The sequence below is a fragment of the Orbicella franksi genome, chromosome 8 (assembly GCF_964199315.1).
Source record: "Orbicella franksi chromosome 8, jaOrbFran1.1, whole genome shotgun sequence".
Taxonomy (NCBI): Eukaryota; Metazoa; Cnidaria; class Anthozoa; order Scleractinia; family Merulinidae; genus Orbicella; species Orbicella franksi.
Genome location: NC_138152.1, coordinates 7,484,973 through 7,505,097, shown reverse-complemented (window position 1 = coordinate 7,505,097; position 20,125 = coordinate 7,484,973). Strand labels below are relative to the sequence as shown.

At 37.1% G+C, this 20,125-nt stretch overlaps 1 protein-coding gene across 2 annotated transcripts; it reads right to left on the bottom strand.

The window, feature by feature from the left end:
* Nucleotides 1–68: 68 nt before the first annotated feature.
* LOC145495562 (uncharacterized) lies at nt 69–12,508 on the bottom strand. 2 transcript variants are annotated; one of them, XM_081475202.1, is made up of 7 exons: nt 12,434–12,508; nt 8,364–8,404; nt 7,411–7,498; nt 4,452–4,583; nt 3,032–3,175; nt 1,151–1,293; nt 70–620 (listed from the first exon to the last, which is right to left on the bottom strand). In XM_081475202.1, the coding sequence occupies exons 3-6, from the start codon at nt 7,487–7,489 to the stop codon at nt 1,151–1,153; spliced, it is 498 nt and encodes a 165-aa protein (XP_081331328.1). In that variant the 5' UTR covers nt 7,490–7,498; nt 8,364–8,404; nt 12,434–12,508; the 3' UTR covers nt 70–620. The 2 variants fall into 2 exon arrangements, with proteins under 2 accessions (XP_081331331.1, XP_081331328.1); XM_081475205.1 differs by lacking the exon at nt 8,364–8,404 and having other exon boundaries at nt 69–620; nt 12,434–12,499.
* Between the last annotated feature and the right edge of the window lie 7,617 nt (nt 12,509–20,125).

Here is a 20,125-nt window from a genome sequence, read left to right as displayed (position 1 = left end):
GATCCGTGATCCAAGATCACTCAGATCATGGTGCATCAAAGCAACCGGTGAATCCACTCTTGTCAGGGATTCATCCGCCTGATCTGAGTGATCTTGGACTACTGATCCTGATTCAGATCATCCCAAAGGAATGGAGCCAAAAATATGCAGTTAAGTTCTAGAGCAAGTTTTGTTTTAGACCTGTTCTGGCATCACCAATGTTCTTTATCTCTTTTCCCATGTATTATTTGCCATCTCCAGTAATTCGAGAAAATCCATAGAGTTTGACCTGGTCAAAAGCTACCAAAATAGTGGCCGCCGTGTTGAATTTAAACTCGCACGCCCTGGCTACGAACAGTTGCCGGGCTCGGTAGAGATTTAAGACATGCGCAGCATGCCCTCAAAGGTACTGCCTTCACAGCTCGCAAGCCCATTATGTATCCAACGGGATATAACTGTATTGTACGTAAATTTAATTCATTAAGAAAGCAAGAATATTTCCCATCGTAGTCTTTCTATTTTATTTCTTCCCATTCACAGCATGTTACCGTTTAATCTAAGAGTTAACGAACTAATCTCTAATTTAAGTTTTCCACTTGATGTAGGGCAGCTGTTTAATAGTTGGTATGCTCAGCCTTGATCTGTAAGGAAAACACAAACATCGATCAAGAAACGATGCATTTAAAATGATAATTGATATTCTGGGTTATTTCTATTATTATTATTATTATTATTATTATTATTATTACTATTACTATTACTATTATTATTATTTTTTTTTATCGCACAGTAGACTATTAAAAATATAAAACTCAGATTGGGCTGCTTTGCAAATACGGATGCTCACTCGATAACTACTTTTTTAGAATGCTAATCAAGGACGAGCACGGCATTTTAGACATATATATTTGGCGGTCGTTTTGCTGTTAAGAGATGTTGGCCAACATCTAAACGTACTGCGCTAGAGTTCTTGTAAAGTTTAAAGCTCAGTTTGCAACAGACACCGTTTTATTCGAGTACTAGCTACTTCTAAAGTTTGATGCTAACTGTTTTTAGCAGACACCGTTACATACAGACTTCAAGAAAAGTCATTCGTCCTCAGCTTGCCTCTCTTGCTTAGCTATTCTTCCCTAAAACTTTTACGTTAATACAATGAAAAACGTTTGCTTACTCATTTTGATGGGTAGCCATGGTAACAGCAGATGCGCCCCTGGCACGCTCCCATTCCGTACATTTTTTCCTCGTCCGGATCACACACGTACTTACAGGTGCCGTATATACCATGATAGATGGTGCATCCCAGTGGCTTCTCCTCTGACAGACACAAAGGATTGCCAGATTTCAGTAAAAACAAAAAGCTGAACAGCACAAAACATAGCATAACCTCAATGCTTGGTGTGTCCACTGATGAGATTCTATGAACGTCCAGGGAAACATAGTTAATCAATGTAGCAATTTATATCACCCCTGTGGATTGTACCTTAAAGTACAGTATTGTTGTAGTATTTAGCACTGTGTTGCGACCTGGTCCCCAGGGCCTTCGATTCTCCAGTTTTTAAATTTAGGAAATCGTCGAGGAGAAGGCCCTGGGGACGAGGTTGCACTGTGTTGCTAATGATGAAGGCAACCATGTCAGGGTTTAGGGCTGTTTATGGGTTGAATCTTAAATCCCTCCATTCACGCAATGCTGTTTAATATAACCTTTGTTTCCAAGTATGCATATGCTGAGAGACGTGAAATGACTTCCACAAACACTTCCGATTTAATGTACAGGCTATTAAATAAGATATTGAAAGATATAACAGCTTTCAATTCAACATTAGTTCTTGATCACATATTTTTCCTGGTTTTTATGTTTTGTTGCTTTTTTAAATTTAAAACAGACTGTGAATTAGTTAAAAAGTAAAATTTTGCTTGTCAGACAGCGTAAATCTAACGGGTTTTTTCTTAACTTTTCCTAAAAACTGGGTAGATCGGGCGACTGGAAACGAAACATTCTATGGGGATGGTATAACTTTAAAAGTAGCTCTCTAAATTACAAATTGTAACACAATAACTTACTGAAAGGCTGATCACCAACTTGATTCGTGTTAAAAGTGATCTTAGGCCACGTTTACACGGGTCCGGACAAATTTTTGCATGGACAAAAACTTGCACGGTTCTACCATGCGTTTACACGGGACCGGCGGAACTGGACGAATTTTTGAACGGCTGATGACCACCAGTGTAGGCCCGGCTAGGGAAATGGGATACCAATGTAACGCGCGCGGGCGAAAACAACTTCCAGTCAAAGAGTCCAACGGCCAACGGTTTAATTACTCGACTCTTAACGTTTAGCTTACTTGTACATGGCAAGTCTACTAACACACACACAGGCCACTGCATGACGTGAGTCCCCTATATATCCTGTATTACGAGTACATTGCGCATCCCGTACTCACCATATAACCGTTTCTTAGTTTTAGAACTCTTGCGAGTATACATTCAAATACAACCGTTATACATCTTAGCGCGCACATCATAGCTCGTGCCATCACTATATCAATTTCATTACACCAATATACCCAATTTTTATTTCCCTTAACATACCATTATACCTCAAAATAATTATGATAAATATTTAAAATAAACTTGACCAAACTTATACGTTTAATTAAAGTCTGTATACCGAATACGTAATTAAAATTCAGGGAAAACAAGATACTTTATACCCGAATATATCGTGACAAAATATACCATAAATCCGAATTAAAACGACTCTGGATACGACCGTATACCCAAAACCTCTGGCCGAGCCTGAAAATATTAGTTTTTGAGAGCAATTTTTACGTTTTTGCTATCACCGAAATCTGGCTTGATCCTAGACGTCGTACAATTCAGGGAATATTCGTGCTTTAGTGTAATTTCAATTCGGCTTTGGGCTGTACGTTCGTCCGATTTTGAAATGAACCCGGCGCCAGATTACTCCCTGAATTGTTTATATACTAGGCCCAGTTACTATTACTTATCAAAAAATTAAATATATCGTGTAGTATATTAGTCCTATACTCACTTGGCTGTTTGAAACACCACTTAGTGTTAGGAACTGTTGGGTCCCAACAACAAGATTTACCCAGACACTCCTCCTTTGTTATTCCATAATAACCGCATTCCTCGCGTTCAGAAGGAGCAACGGGGCAAAGTCCATCAGGGAGATCTGTATTAATTGTAATGTTTGAAACGAAGTAAAGGTAAAGACAGGTACAATTGTAATATTTGATGAATTCTCGTAAACCTAGACTGTTCAAAGCCCTCTATTATCTCGTATTTTTATTCGATCGTTGAACACGAGGGTAGAATCGCCAGAGAACTGGAGGCCAGCGAAAAAACGAGAGATTTGACAGGGTACCATTCTTAGTTTGGCTTGCTTCGCTCACCTTCCCGCCCCCACCTCCACGTGCTTCGAGCTCACTTCACTCGCTTTTTCTTTTGCGTGCGTTGAAACATAGAGAGGCTGCAAACAGTCTATCTTAAACCACGATTTTAGGATTGTATTGACTGGGGAATATTGATTATATGTAGTGAGAAATATCCGGTTGATGTCAAGAATGGTCCTGCTTCCAACTGTACCATTGGTCTAACAGTAGATACAAATACAGTCAACTTTCTCGTAATCAGGCACCCTCGGGAACTGGAAAAACTGTCCGCTAGTAGAGATGTCCGCTTACGAGAATTATTCCCAGCGGACACCAAAGAAAAATAGGGTGGATGTCCCCATTACATGTTTTATTACGTAGCCAAAAATAACAACCGAAACTCTTTATTGATGTCAAATGTTCAAACTCAAAATATATATATATATAAAGTTTAACTCCTCTATGTTCATAGCCAAGAGTCAATTTTTATACATTGGGTGTCCGCTCACGAGAAAGCGTAAACAAAAGAAAAATCCAATTTTTATTTTCAGAAGTGTCCGTGTCCGCTTACGAGAGTGTGCGCTCAGTGACGGGTTTGTGTAAATACAAAGTTCGACTGGGAGGTAAAACGGGAAATTTAAATAGTGTCTGTAAGTAGAGCTGTCCGCTTACGAGAGTGTCCGTTAGCGGAGAGATGAATATACTGCAAACAAAAGACATTCTATAGAAGGTAGAGCATGGAACTCTCACGAATTGCCGTGACCAAAACCTTCACATATGTTTTTTCTAGGTATTTCTTTTCTTCTGCCACGTTTGAGAACTCCTCTTTGCAAGGGTGCTCGTCGGAAATCTTGAGGTACCAAGATCCTGTTCTGTGGGCGTGGCTTCAATTTTTTTTTTTTTTTTTTTTCACTACAAAGAGGTAGCAATTTTTTAAAAACCTATTAACTGACACTTTCATAATTACTTTTTTTAGCGATAAATACCACTGAAGGGTACGACGAGTACTTCCATCCTTTTCATATAGAGTGACAAGAAGAGAACCAAAAATGTACATGTAATTTAAACAACTCTTACGTGTGCCTTTCTTAACGAAACAAAACTTCTTGGATGGATCGCTGTTATCCCAACAGCAGTTTCTTGCCAAGCAGGTTTGTTCATCTATTCCGAGCCACCCACACTCAAATCGGTAATCTTGATCACAACTGCCTGTAAAATAAAAACCAATCATTGCTAAATCCCCGACGCGTTGCATTAACCACAAGACTGTGATGTTAACCTGAACTGCTTGGAAAGATCCATTGCTGAACTCAAGCTTAGGCTTCTTCGGTTGATTAATACATATATCTAACCGAATTCGCAAAAACATGCCCGCATTGACTCAAAGACAGTCCCAGCGGCCAGAAGTTCTCTGACCACCCCCCTGGCTAGTCTTTCTCGACTGGGATGTTGCCAGCTGACTGGAAAATAGCAAACATAACACCGATTCACAAAAAGGGAAACAAGCATAAAAAAGAGAACTATCGTCAAATTTCCTTAACATCTATTGTCTGTAAAATAGCCGACAAGATAGTACGTTCTAGAATTACAACCTTTTGGTCCACCCACCATGTCTTAAACCCAAATCAGTTTGGCTACTTGGAAGGAAAGTCGACGCTCGCACAACTTTTAAGTTGTTTCCACGACTGGTGCTTATCCAGAAACAACTCGAAAACAACAGATGCCATTTTCCTAGACTTGTCGAAAGCATTCGACAGTGTGCCTCACGAGCGCCTTCTACTTAAGCTTAGCCGCTACGGTATTGATGGGCCACTGTTGCGATGGTTTAGAAACTTTTTAACAAACAGGCATCAGAGGGTCGTAATACGTGGCACCTACTCTAGTTGGTCCCAGGTAACATCTGGTGTGCCCCAGGGCACAATTCTCGGACCTACTTTGTTCCTGATTTATGTCAACGACATACCAAACGTCGTTACATCTACTATCAAACTGTTTGCTGATGATACAAAAGATCTACCGTGAACTCAACAATGTCGATGATATGTTTGCACTACAGTCTGACCTGGATTCCCTAGAAAACTGGACAAAGAGTTGGCAAGTTAAGTTCAACTCTGAGAAATGCGAAGTAATGAGAATAACGCATAAGCAGGACAAAAGTACACATCCTTATTACCTGTCAAATACAGGATTAAGATTTGTTGACTCATATAAAGACCTAGGTGTTAACATGTCAAGAGACTTATCCTGGTTGAATCACGTGGACGTAATTGTGAACAAAACAAACAAAGTGCTGGGCTTGTTAAAGCGTACAGTTGGCAGTAAGAACAAAGAAATTTTCTCTATGCTTTACAAGTCATTGGTGAGACCGATCCTAGAATATGCATGTCCTGTATGGTCACCGCACCTAGTCAAAGATATACTAGCTATTGAAAAAGTACAACGAAGAGCATCAAGAATTGCTCTTGGGCAAAAACTCCGTGAGATGCCATACGAAGAACGATGCAAATTACTAAATTGGAACTCACTTCAGCATCCACGAGAGTACCTGTCCTTAGTAGAATGTTATAAAACAGTGTTCGGATTAAATGGTTTAGACTTTAACGATTATTTTGAGTGTTGTAGAAGCAAAAGCACTAGAGCTAACCATGCGTTTAAGATCCAAACGAAATCAGCAAGAATTAATGCCTTCAAGTATTCCTTCTTTGTTAGAATTATTAAGGAATGGAATAATTTGCCAAACCACTTGTTCGGACACGACATCAACAACATTAATGCAAACAGGTTCAAATCAAGCCTCAAAAAGTGGATGAATATTCATTAATTATATGCCACAGTACCTAGATTATAGATATCATAGATATTTTAGATTTTAAACTTTGGACTGTTAATTATTTACATAATAGATATTTCAAACTTTTAAATTTTAGATTGTCAATTATTTACTTAGCAGATATTTCAAATTTTTAAATTTTAAATTGTTAATTATTTATGTAATAGATATTTTAAAATTTTAAATTTTAGATGGTAATTTTAGTTAGGGGACCTAAATAGGGATAACCTCATGGTCCTCCTTTTCAAATACTCTTTGCACTCTGTATTTGTATAAAGTATTATTATTATTATTATTATTGTTATTATTATTATTATTATTATTATTACTATTATTATTATTATTATTGGCCCCTCACGCATGCACGTGGCATGGACCACTCCAGCAGGGTGCCATGTCAACACAGAACCCTCAAACAAGGTCAAACAACTGAGTAAAATACCCAGAAACACAGTCAATATCAAGCTTATTTAACACTGAAAACACAAATTCTAGCTAGTTGGGGGGGGGGGGGGGGGTCAGTAAAACAACTCAGTGGACGGAAGCCAGCATGGTTGTGTGTTTTTTGACGTTTTTTTTACTTATATTTATTCCAAATACTGTAAACACCCGCATATAAGAACAAATGGATTAAAAACATCAGGCTGAAATTTGGCACATAAAGCACCATATATATGAGATCCATTTAAGCCTGGTGAATAAAACATGTTCTTATATAATAAAGGAAAGGATGTCGGAATAAGAAAGCAATGTAACAATGGTTGCTGCCAGACAATCACAAAACTGATTTACTGATTTACTGATTTGTTTACTTACTCATTTATTTATAATAAAATATGCTAACTAAACCTCTAAGAACATGTTATGTGTCGTATTTCTGAAACAAAGTTTCAACATCTTAAGAATATCTTCAGGCTGATTTCTCACTGAACACCTTATAAACAAGAACTAGATCAGCCTGAACCCCTGTAGTTGCTTGGTACCATTGAGTACCATGCCTTGCCTGATGGCATTGATCTCAATAAATGACCTGCTCATTGTATGATATTTACGTGTTTTTATTATAATTCTTTTAGGATTTAACTGTAGTGTCCTGAAGCTAGCATAATGTCAGTTTCTCCCTAGTGATCATGATCTCTTGATCCACACTTTAGTCGTCACTTTGAAAAAATACTAGTTTATGACAAGCCTGAAGTCTATAAATACCTTCATCATCTAATGGTGAGTTTCCCATCACAGCAACTGCACCAAAAAGTAACATGACAACCACGAATTGTCCTTCCATGTTGTTGTGCTATTGATAGAATAAAAGCATTTATTTCTGTATGTTTATTTTATTGCGTGCAAAAAAAAAAGCAATTATAACATAGAGTGCGCGCGGGTCCCACTTAATTCCTATTGATCTATCATGGTAAAAATCTCTTTATAAAATAACTAACATACTACGCGAGCTCTGATTGGTCAATAGAGTTGCAAAGCCTATGTTCTATTGTACCGGTAAACCACGGTTAGCGATTGGGAAGCTATACGCGGGAACTAGAGAACTCAGAGCAACTGTAATAATCAGTCTCGGCTTTCACTGGCTGAGATATCAATAACGCGAATATCTTTTCATTCAACATTAACATGGAAATTTACAAGGAAAAACAGAACCAGGAGTTGGTCGGCACATAGTCTTAAAGCTTTATGTTTTTTTCCACAACAAAAATTTTACACTGACTCCCGTTACGCTTGAGTTTAAAATTAAGGACGTTTTAAACGTTGTTTTCGGTGCCTTCCACGGTCTGTGGAGGACCAAGTCAGCTGGGCTTGACTGATCAATTTGGGTTGTTAGAAAAGTTCTTTCGATTTAAGTGTCATTGTCAGAGAAAACAGGGCAGGACCAAAAGATCGAGGTCGGCCGTTTACCTTCATCTTTTCACAGTATAAAAGATATCCGAAAAGATTAACTACCATGGCGTTTGGCGAGATAAGCGTTCGTTTTTCTTCAAGATATCATATCATGATCCTGGCCTCTCAAGCGGTCTAAAATGGCCGAAATTCCGGGCAACCTTAGGTGAGCCTAAACGATACTTCCTACAAATTCCAGAAATTCTTATTTTCGGTGCGATAATGTTTGTCCCCTAATTAGTTTTACTGAGATATATTTTAGGCCTTACCTTTTGGAATTTTTGCGTTAGATAATTGTGTAACAAAATACCTAAAAAATCAAATAAGAAATGCCAGTGAAAAAAAAAAAAAGAATTTAAAAGAAAATTTTAAGAAACCGTACGTTACCCAGTCAACAATCTTGACCTAGGTAGTGAGTGCAGACCAAACACAGTAAGGTCTGTACTAACGACCTCGGTCAAGGTTCTCCCATACAGATCGACCAAGCACTAAAAACTAAGAGGTGGAACATTTGAAGTTTGGGAGGGCTCGAAAAAGCTGTGGAAATACACACCTATCGTCTCATGTTCCCACAGCAATTCTCGTTCTCCCAAACGTCCACTCGTGTTTCTATAACTCAATAGAAACACGGAAAATGTTTTCTATTTCTTAGATAGTATACCGTTCAAAACCAGTGTATAAACAGATCTTCTCATTCACTGCAGGGAAGTGTGCTTTTGAAAACTTGCGCAACTGATGTCACGCCAGAAGAAAAAGTTTCGTGTTAAAGACGTTAAGTGATTATTGACAGAATGACACGTCATTACCAAAAGAACAATCAACGACATCACCAAATAATTTTTAAGGTCATTCCCCAGTATTGCATTGCGCATCCCTACTGCGCATAATTTCGCGCGTAATTAGTGCGCCCGCATTAAGAAATGGCGGCTTTTTCTTTACGGCTGGACCTCGCCATAGAGGTAAATCGTCATTTTCTCTGAAACGAGTATGGTGATCTATCATTTTTTTTTTTTTCTGTTGTTTTGAATTGAGTTATAAATTGCTCTGTGTAAAATAGACTGATATGGACCGATTCTCAGTGTAGAACAAAAAACAATCGTTGGAAACGTGAATTTAGCAAGCAATTGTGACTACAATCATGGTGCTATTATAAGGATTATTGGGTATAAACAAGGTGCTGTTGCTCCTAAACGAACACGGGGACCCCTCATTTTTATTTCAAAATTTAAGTTCCCATAATATAAACAATCATTAGGCAGTTTCACAAAAATCTCAGTGTAGGTTCTATTTCAGTGGAATGACCTTAAAAGACTTCTGTTATCTGAACCAGATTAAGAGATAAGCCCTTGTTCTAATAAGGAGTCAGTTATGTATGGCTCAATTTTACGGAAAGTGGTTTCCGGGGGGTCGGTTTCTTACTGAATGTTAACAATAGCTCTGTTTCTACCGTTTAAAAATATGTATGAAACAATTAAGAATTGGTTCATGCTTAGCGAGCGTATATCGAGTTATGGATGCACGTGGGAAGTTTGGAGAGCACGAAAGAAGTGTAAGAGTTGCTCGAGGCGATAGCCGGGAGCAACTCTAGCTTCTTGAGTGCTCTCCAAACTTCCCAAGTGCATCCATAACTTGATATACGCACAGCTAAAAGCATGTATGAACCAATTCTTTTATAACATGGCGACAACAACTTGGGTGCTAAAACATGTTTTATTTGTGATTGACTACAAATGCAATCACGGGAAGATAAACATAGTTCATTGGGATCCTAACACGCCACAATCAGTTGAACAACGGTTGAGCGAAAACGCTTAACCTGGTTTCTAAAATTGTCAATGAAAAATTGGCTTCTTCGAATTAATTATAACGAAAATGTAGGCAGACAAAGTCAAAAATACTCGATGGAAATGTAGACAAACAGTCAAAATACTCACGTTTAAGTAAACATCTTAGCTTGGCAAAAGTCAAAGGCTCGAAGTAGAGTTTGGATTGTTCAGAATAATTTTCACATTACCGAAACTCGACGGAAATTTTGCAGCTAAATTGAAACTGCACACGTCATGTTATATACGCACGGCTGTGCGCACATAGGGATTTCGTTCATGATGGCTCAATAGGAATTAGATAGGACTACCGCGCGCTATGTTTTAATGGTTTTTGTTTTCGCGCGTTTTTCGTGTTTACTGAAAGAATACTATAAGTCACAACAAAATTTCAATCTTTCAAAAATATATTATCTTGGTTAAAACAACCAGAAAAGTACAGCATGAAAAACGTTTGAATACATTCTCTAGACCTGCCAACCTGGCAACCGTTAAACACACAAAAATGTAATGGAAACGGCTTACATAAAGAGTTCCAAAATCTTCGAAAAGTACAACGATTATACAGAAAAATAGGAAAGTTAAATATGTTTGGCGGTTTAGATATATCAATTTTGCTGTTTCTACCGTTAGGAGTTGCTTTTTTAAAGTCGTTTTGTGGTTTATTCGAAGAATAATTAGCCATGTCTAATCAACTTAGTTTGTAAACAATTTGGACATTATATTACCATAACCTACCATGAAATGGGCACGTAAAAGGAATGGAAATCCTACTGTAAAAATTTCAGTCTGTTGATAATATTTTTTATATCTAGGTAAAAACAACTTGAAAAATCAGCTTGCATGTTAAACGTTAGGATATATACTTTAGCCGACAAAACCTGGTAACGGTTGAACACAAGAGAAGAATTTAATGTAAGCGGTCTGCCAAAAGAGTAACTGGTTTTATCAGTTATATCAATTTCTCTTCTTGTACCATAAAGGATAAAAAGGCGCTGAGTAAAAGAATCATTAGCCAAAGCTAATCAAATAAATTTGTAAACAACTTGAACATTGGGTTGTTTGTCATGGCCTAACATGAAATGCCCCCGTGAAATGATGGGGTTTTTTTAATTATTTTACTATAAGAATTTCAGTCTTTTAATAATATTATATATGTGTAGGTAACAATAAGTGGAAAAATTCAGCATGAAACAATTTTGTATACTCTCTTAAGAAAACACACTAGTTTTCCCTGGTAACGAATTAAACACATGAAAAACCTTTTAATAGAAATTAAAGGTCTGCTCAAAGACTTTCAAAATCGTTAAAAGTACAAACGCTATACAGAAAAATAGGAAGGTAGAATATATTTGACGTTTAGATATATCAATTTCGCTTTTTCTACCGTTTAATTAAAGAATGGCTTTAAATGTTTTCAAATCGCTTAGTGATTGTTCACAGAATTAGTAGAATAATTATTCCACGAGCGTGCGTTGCATATGCATAAGTTAGAGCTTTATTCATCTCATTTTCAACAAGCGGGTGTGGAATAATTGCTTTATTAAAAAAAAAGACACCAAAGTAGAGAAACCTAAAATAAAACAAAAATAAAAACGCAAAAAAAAAAAAAAAAAACTGATTGTAGGCTTACCATATTTGTAGAGCATGGTGTGATGGCCCGTATACCATGATAGCTAAGCCAATGAAAACTCTTGAATTGCATTATCCAATGATCCACTTTAATAATAAGCCATAACTAATCAACTAAGTTTGTAAGCAATTTGGACATTATATTGCCATAACCTAACATAAAATGCGCACGTAAGATGAATGGAAGATAGGCTTCAGGTTCTGCTGTAAAAATTTTAGCCTCTTAATAATATTCTTTATATGCACTAGAAAAGTCAGTTCAGTATAAAAAAAAAAAAGTCTGTAAACGTTCTTTAGACAAAACCTGGCAATGGTTAGACACAAGAAATTATTTTAATAAAGGCGGCGTAGCTGGGTAACGGTATGAACTACGAAAGCTTCAGTTTTAATTTCTACCATGCAAATGCATTTAAAATGCGGTAAAATGGAGAAAATGTTTGTGGTGTTGTGTCAGTCTTAATGAATTAAACGAGCTGCATGCGAATTTCGATACAAATACTGACTGTTGATTTTCTGCCATATGGATCAGTTTATTGTCTGGAAAAACCGAACAGTGAAAAACGAACTGCGAACAGCTGTGACGAATAGTTATGTTACACATGAATGGTGGCTGAAATATCGTTTCGGATAACCTAAAAACGGTGGTTGGCTTTCAATAAGGGTGACACCTTTGAACCAGGAATGTGAAAATATAAAGTGGCTCTGACCGATAGTTATAAAATTTCACAGTTTAACCTTGTGGAAAGTGAGCTAACGTCTTGGTTTCTTTAAATTGTATTTTATGTGGTTATTTAAAGTGCAATTGCGTCAGGATAACATTGTTTTCGTTTCTTGTTTCAAATATTATTAAATTCCATGGTTTATCAATATGTGATGTAGCTTACCGTTCAAAAACAGCGTGTCAACAGGTCTTCTCACTCACAGCAGTGATGTGCTCTTTGAAAACTTGCTCAAATGAGTCACGCCAGAAGAAAAGCTTTTGTTTTAAAGGCGTTAAGTGATTATTGGCAGAATGACACCTCATTACCAAAAGAACCAATCAACGACATCACCAAACATTTAAGGCTTCTGTTATCTGAACCAGTTTAAAAAAGCTCGTGTTCTAATAAGGAGTTATGTATGGCTCAATTTTTCAGAAAGTGGTTTCTCGGTTACGGTTTCTTACTGAATCTTGTTACTATCTATAATATATAGATATCTATCTGCCGTTTAAAAATATGTATGAAACAATGCCGCGTTTTTGTTTTCGCGCGTTTAGTGTTCACTGAAAGAATAATATAAATCACAACAAAATTTCAATCTCTTAAAAATTTCATCTTGGTTAAAACAACCAGAAAAGTACAACATGAAAAACGTGACAAAACCTGGCAACGGTTAAACACAAGAAAATTTTAATGAAAGCGGTCTGCACAAAGGACCACAAAGAGTTTCAAAGTCCTCAAAAATACAAATATTACATAGAAAAATAGGAAGGTAAAATATATTTGGCAGTTTAGTTACATCAATGTCTCTGATTCTACCAATGGAGGTTTGGTTTCAAAGCTTTTGGTAATTATTAAAAGAGTAATAATCCATAACTAATCAAGTTTGAAATTCCGCGAGGAAAATCAAATCTTTCTAGATCTGATTTTATCGTAACAAATTTCAGTCTTTTAGTAATATTATATATGTGAAGGTAAAAATAAGTAGGAAAGATTAGCATGAAAAAAGTTTGTAGATATTCTTTAGACAACACACTAACTTTGCCTGGAAACGGTTAGACGCAGGAAAATTTTAATGGAGGCGGCTTTCAAAAAGAGGTCCAAAGTCGTCAAAAAATACAACGATTATACAGATATATTTGACTGTTTGGTTATATCAATTTCGCATGTTTCTACCGTTTTTCAAGTCGTTTAGCGATTATTTAAAGAATTATAAGCCATAACTGATCAACTAAGTTTGTAAACAATTTGGGCATTATATCACCATAACCTAACATGAAGTTCGCTCATAAAATGATGTTTCTGGTTTTACTGTAAAAATTTCAGTTTTTGAATAATTTTATATCCCGCAGTTAGGAAAGTTCAACACTGGTGAAAAACGTTCGTCTACATTCTTTAGACAATACCTGGTAACATATTAAACACACACACAAAGATAATGAACGCGGTCTGCGCAAAAAGTTCCAACGTCGTCAAAAAAAAAATACAAAGATTATACAAAAAAATGGGAAAATAAAAGATATATTTGACGGTTTGGCTTTTTCATTTGTTTTTTCTCTTTCTACCGTTGAAATATACGTCGGGAAAGAATGGCTTTTGCATTCCAAGCGTTTAGTGATTATATTGGAAGAATGGTACTTGTCAACTAAGTTTGTAAACAGTTGGTACTCTATAATGCCCTAACCCAACAAGAAATGCCAAAGTAAAATGTTTCTCTTTCAATAAAATGGGAAGTAGGTAAACACAACTACACGAAGAGATGTTATTCATGAAAAACGTTTATATACATCGATTTTTCACACCGTACAATTCTCTGTTACGTTTTGCCTGGTTACGGTTTAACACGCGAAAGATGTTGATAGAGGTGGTCTGCGCAAAGGGTTATAAAGCCGTCAGAAATAAAAAGATGATTCAAAATATACGGAGGTAAAATAGGTTTGTTATTTCTTCGCCGTACAAGAAAAATACATGTACAGGAGCAGTGAAAAAGAGTTATTGTTACAAACTATTCCACTTTTATTCTTTTCTTCAGTGTCGTTAAAAGAAAAGGGTGAGATATTTTGGAAAAACTAAGACTGTTTGACATTTTGGTTGTAACAAATGATAATAAGGGCTTTTCATTAGAATAATGGGATTTAGTCTGCATGCGAAAACCTTCTTCTTGAGAGAGTTATTTGTAAGACGCATACGGTGACAGTCTTTATAGGTTAATTAGAGTTACCTTAAAGAAAAGAGGTTGTCTTAAAGAGAGGTTCAAAATAAAATTTAAACTAAAATGTTTAATCCTCATCCAACACAGCTAGATGATTTCCATTTGACGTACAAATAGTATTGCGACCAATAACAATTATAGCGAAATTTTTGCCTAGGAAGGAAAAGTTAGCTTTTGTAGCGACAAAAACAATCGAGTATTAAGCTCACATCAAACTGTTTTAACTTAAACTTTATTTTATTAAAGAGAAAAGCCTACTCCCAGTAACGGAATCCTTCACGTCTTAGAAACAACTGATTTTCTTAGAAGGTTTTCGGGTGAAGACTGAGTTCATTATTCTAATGAAATTCTGTCCTTCATACAATCGCTTTTAAAAACCTGAAGTCTTATTGACTTTCCCAAAATCAAAGCTGACCTTTTTTGGTACCCAAGACGTATTTTTATTAAACCGAAAACAAAAAGCTTCAACATTTGTTAAAATTTCTCATATCACGAAATTAAGTTCGAACAGAAATCGGAGCAGGATTAAACGCCTTACGAGCAGATAATTTACCAAAACGATCCGTTGGGTGTCCCTGATTGCTAGAACCACTCTCTTTAAAACGGTTGCGGGGCCCGTTTCTCGATAGCCTGTGAACAGGCTCCCAGCGAGGACGGAAAGAAAATTCGGCCAACAAAGTGAGCCGAAGGGCGCGAAGGCTAGTTTCTCGAAGGTCGCGAAAAGTTTTCACACTCTATAGCCAGAGCAAAGTCTTAAGCCTTAAGATTACAGAGCTGTTTTCTTCACGTATCCTTACTGCTAACAGAGGTTTCCTTTATACAAGACGTTTCAGGCGTATACGCCTCTCTTTTTTTAAATACAGATTAATTAAAACTGACTCTTCGGGCCCGAAAAGTTTCCGGGCTTTCGAGAAACGGGCTCCTGGTGTGTCAAACCGTTACCGGGCAAACCTGTGTGCTGTGTGAAAAATCAATGGATACAAGCGTTTTTCATGTAAAACTTTTGGTTTGCTGTATTTACCTAGTTATGAAAGTTGTGAAAGAATGAAATTTTCAAGGTTGATCAGAAACAATTGTACGTCGGCATTTCATGTCAGGTGATGGTCTCCGGGTTAAGGCAATATTGAATTCGGATTGTTTTCAAACTGAGTCAACTTGTTATGTTTTATATATGCTTTATTATTTTCTCAATAATCGCTAACAGCGTTCTAAACAAAAGGCATTCCTTCAAACGTAACCTCTTACAGTAGAAACAGAGAAATTGATAATTGCCAGTCAGAACGCAATTTTCTTCCAAAAGTTTGGTTAAAACACAATCTAATATCAATGCCAGGACTGGAAATAAAAAGATTTCTCATTGATGTCTGAAAAAATCATCCACATAAGTTCTTAATGGAGAGCTCACGTTGGACAAACTGATATTATATAAGCATGGCAAAAATGGTTACTGCAGTAAAACTACAACCATGCCGATTGCACGTGGGAATCAGGCGGAGTTGGAACTTAGGCACGCGCTGTTGATCTAGCACATGCGCTCTTTTACTTGGTCCAGAATTAAATTGTTAGCTAAGGTCCTTGATTGGCTCCTTTGGTAATGACGTGTCTTTCTGTCAATAATTACTTAACCCCTTTAAAACAGAAGCTTTCTTGTAACGTCACGGTGCCATCAGTTAAGCAAGTTTTTAAAGAACGCACATCTCAACAGTGAGTGAGAAGACTGGTTTTGAACGGTAAGCTGTGTCACATTTTGACAAACCACGCAATTTGACATTTTAAACGAGAAACCGGGCCAATATTATCCCACAGCGATGGGACTTTTAGAGCTTCATGGAATAATCAGTCGTAAAACACAATTTCAAAAAACCCAGATATTATGTCCTATTGTATGAGGTTAAAAGGTAGCCTGAGAAATTTGTAATTATTGGTCAGAACCACTTCTAGTAGCCCTCAGCTTTATGAGAGCTAACCACTGCCGGGACAGTGCATTTTAGGCCAACCGGAACGCTATTTAAGCTGATATTAATGACAACCGTAACCATTCGTCTCTGTTCGCAGTTCGTTTTTCACTGTTCTGTTTTTCAGGCAATAGAATCTCAGAGCTATCGAAAGAAAATCAATAGTTAGTTTTTCCATCCAAATTTTCCTATAGCTCGTTTAATTTACCACTGACGTGGACACAAAGCAAAGAAAAAAAATGTTAACCAATATTATTTCATATGCAGGTCATAAATTACCTGGCAAAGCTGCATCTTACATCTTTTGTTTACGTGGTATGTTTTAGAGCCTGAGGGTTTTGCGTGTCCCTCTCTTAATTAAAAACTGAGGAGCGGTTAATTTTAGAAAACATTACAGCAGCGCCGTCATAACACCGCAGAAACATGCAAAGAGGCTTACCTGAACAAATTGATAGCGATAAGAAAAGTAGCTTTTTATCCACTGCAGAGCCGCGACACGGATACCATAATGTTCCAACTTGGTGAATAAGATTTGATCGATGGTATCAAAAGCTTTAGAAAGATCCAGAAAGATACCTACAGTGGTTTCATGTTGGTCAATTGCAGACGAGATTTTATCAAGCAGATGAATTAATGCGTGTGATGTCGAGTGATTTTTACGAAAACCAAACTGACGAAGATAGAATACTTCGTTTGTTTCGGCAAATTCGAGTAAGCGATTATGCATGACCTTTTCAAAGAATTTTGAGAAATTTGGCAGCAAAGAAATTGGTCTATAATTAACAAAAAGACTCGGATCCTCTGTTTTGTAAATTAATGGGAATTACTTTACCTGTTTTTAGTTTTTCTGGGAAGATACCTTTTAGGAGGGAAAGATTTATAATGTTTGCGAGAGGTGCGGAAATCAGGTGAAATGAATGCTTTATCACGCATAGAAATATTATCATAACCAGAGACCTTTCTCGGCGAAAATAAGCTACAAATGCTTTCCAATTCACGAGTATTGGTGGGTTTTAGAATAATTGGAGGATGATCTTTGCTACCAAGAAATGAGCGAAAAGTAGCCGAATTTACGGTAGGTATAGCACTCGCTAAGTTGGGGCCAATATTGGTAAAGTATTTACAGAATCTGTCAGCGATGTCCATGGGATCCGTGATTGTATTGCCATCGGATTTAAATGACGAGGGCAGGAATGAATAAATACTGCACATTAAGTAAAAAGGCAAAAAAAAAACAGAATGAATGAATGAAAAAAAAAAAAAAAAAACCATTCATGTTGCTGCCGTCCTGAGAGCACCAATTAAGTCCCGTATCTTGCCAAGAGCTTAAGGGTGTCTAGTGAACGTGTTTCATATGTTTTGTTACTTTACTGTAGTGCCCTGTACAATAAGACACAGAGCATGTTTAAAATTAAAGTTTGTCGACCTCAATTCTTGCGCAATGCAAGACGTTTACCCCTCCTAACTCTTGCAAAAGTTCGCTTGTGTAAGGCTTTCTATTGTTCCTTTATATTCTATATTAATAATATTACAATTTAATATTATCCTTTTTTTGCACACATCAAAATAGACATATAACAGTAACCCTTATTCTCTCATGCAACAGCCAGCAACATGGAAGGAAAATTCGTGGTCTTCATGTTAATCTTTTATGCCGTTGCTGTGATTGGAAAGTCAATAATGGAAGATTATGGTATTTCAATTTTTCTTTATAGCTTTTATACTTTCACAAGATCAGTTTTTAATAGCAGTTAGGTTCGGTGTTGGTTTTTTTGCAAGTTAGAGATACACTTTATAATTTGAAGTCATCTTCGTTAGTAAGTAAACACGGTCACCTATATATTCAACGTCAAAGCAGCTCTAATATAAATAGCCAAGCAACACACTGCGCTAGGGCTACGAGGATACTGTACACTAACAGACAATTTACAAGAGTGCTATACGTTAATACATTATACACCTTTTTTCTTATCTCTGGAATCCTTTATATCTGTCAGAGGAAGAGTGGGATACGTGCTACATATATCATGGCATATCTGGGGTCTGCAAGCCCGAGTGTGATTGGGGCGAGAGAGAAATACACGGAATGGGAGAGTGCCATGGACTAATTTGCTGTTACCATGGCTACCCCACAAAATGAGTAAACAAATTGGCATTCTTCTTTTCGTTTCGTGTGTCTTACGTCTGGTGAAAACTGTTAAATAAAAATAAAAATAAATAAAAATTACAATATTTACAGAGGAAGCCAAATCAGCCCCAGCTGGTTTTCACGAAAATCTTTTATCCTGATCGAATTGGAATTGGAAAACGATAGTTCCACAGGAGGCAGGAAAACCGGAGTACCCGGAGAAAACACCTCAGAGTAAGGCGAGAACCAACAACAAAATCAACCCAAATGTGGCACCGGGCCAGAATCGAGCCCGGGCCACATCAGTGAGAGGCGAGCGCTCTCACCACTATGCCATCCACACTCCCTCGGCTTTCAAAATTTGCAGAACCCGAGCGGAGTACGGTTGGCCATAGCATTCCAAAAAAAGTAGTTATCGAGTGAGCTAGCATCCGTATTTGTAAAGCAGCCCAATTTGCGTCTTTTTGTTATTTTTGTAGTCTATTTTGCGATAAAATATCCCAAAACATCAATCATGAATACATCGTTTTTTTAAATCAATGTTTGTATGTTACTTTACAGGTCAAGGCTGGGAAACAACAACCATTGAACAGCTGATATGTCCACATCGAGTAAAGAAGAACTTAAATTGGCGAGTAATGTGTTAGCGCACTTAATTAGGGTAGTATGTTGGGAATGGAAGAAACAAAGTAGCGACTATGACCAGAAACGTTCTTGTTTGCTTTATGAATTCATATTCAATGCAATACATTTAAAATACCGTTAGATATAAAAATTTCTTATAAGCTGTGATTGCATATTCGAAGGGGAGAGGTAGTACTAGAAAAATTGGGTGGGGGTGGGGGTATGCGGTCCGCTTCCTAAAACCCTTACCCTATTTAAGGCCAAAATCTGCAATTCTCCTGCCCTATTTATGACTTGACCAAAAATTCGATGCACAATTTATGACCTGATCCTTAAATCAAAACCCTGTTTCTGACCTGCCTTATAATTAGCTCCTAGGTCAGACCGATGTTAAAGGTATTGTAAAGGGTTTTTGTTAATTGTCTTATCAAAAAGTGATGAAAAAGTAGCTTCTTCTATAAAAAAAAAAAAAAAAAAACCCCACACAATTGAAGACTAGGGTGCTAAACCATACCGTCATGTTGAGACCAAAATGGCCAAAATCGATACCCTATTTCTGACCGAAACGGTTAAAACCATACCTTTTGGAGCCGCATATACCTGAATATGCGCATATACCCCGGGACTGCATGTCCGCAATGTCTCTATGAGGACAAATGCTAGGAACAACTGGTTAAAAGCTCAAACTGTTTTAGAACTGCAGTCTATTTGAAACTTGACAGTGAAGAGGACGAATGAGATTATTTGAGAAAATATATAAATTTCTAAATGGTTTGGCTTCATTCCGCAGATCGATGGAGAGAATTGCTCATCGCCTTTTTAAGCACCCAGCTTTGTAAAGAAACACAAAGGGATATATTCACTTAAACACGTTCCTGAAGGTCCAGTGGAAGCTCTATTGATTAAGCGGTCGCGGCGAAGAGCATCACCGACTCCTCTAATGAGAACTATGGCGC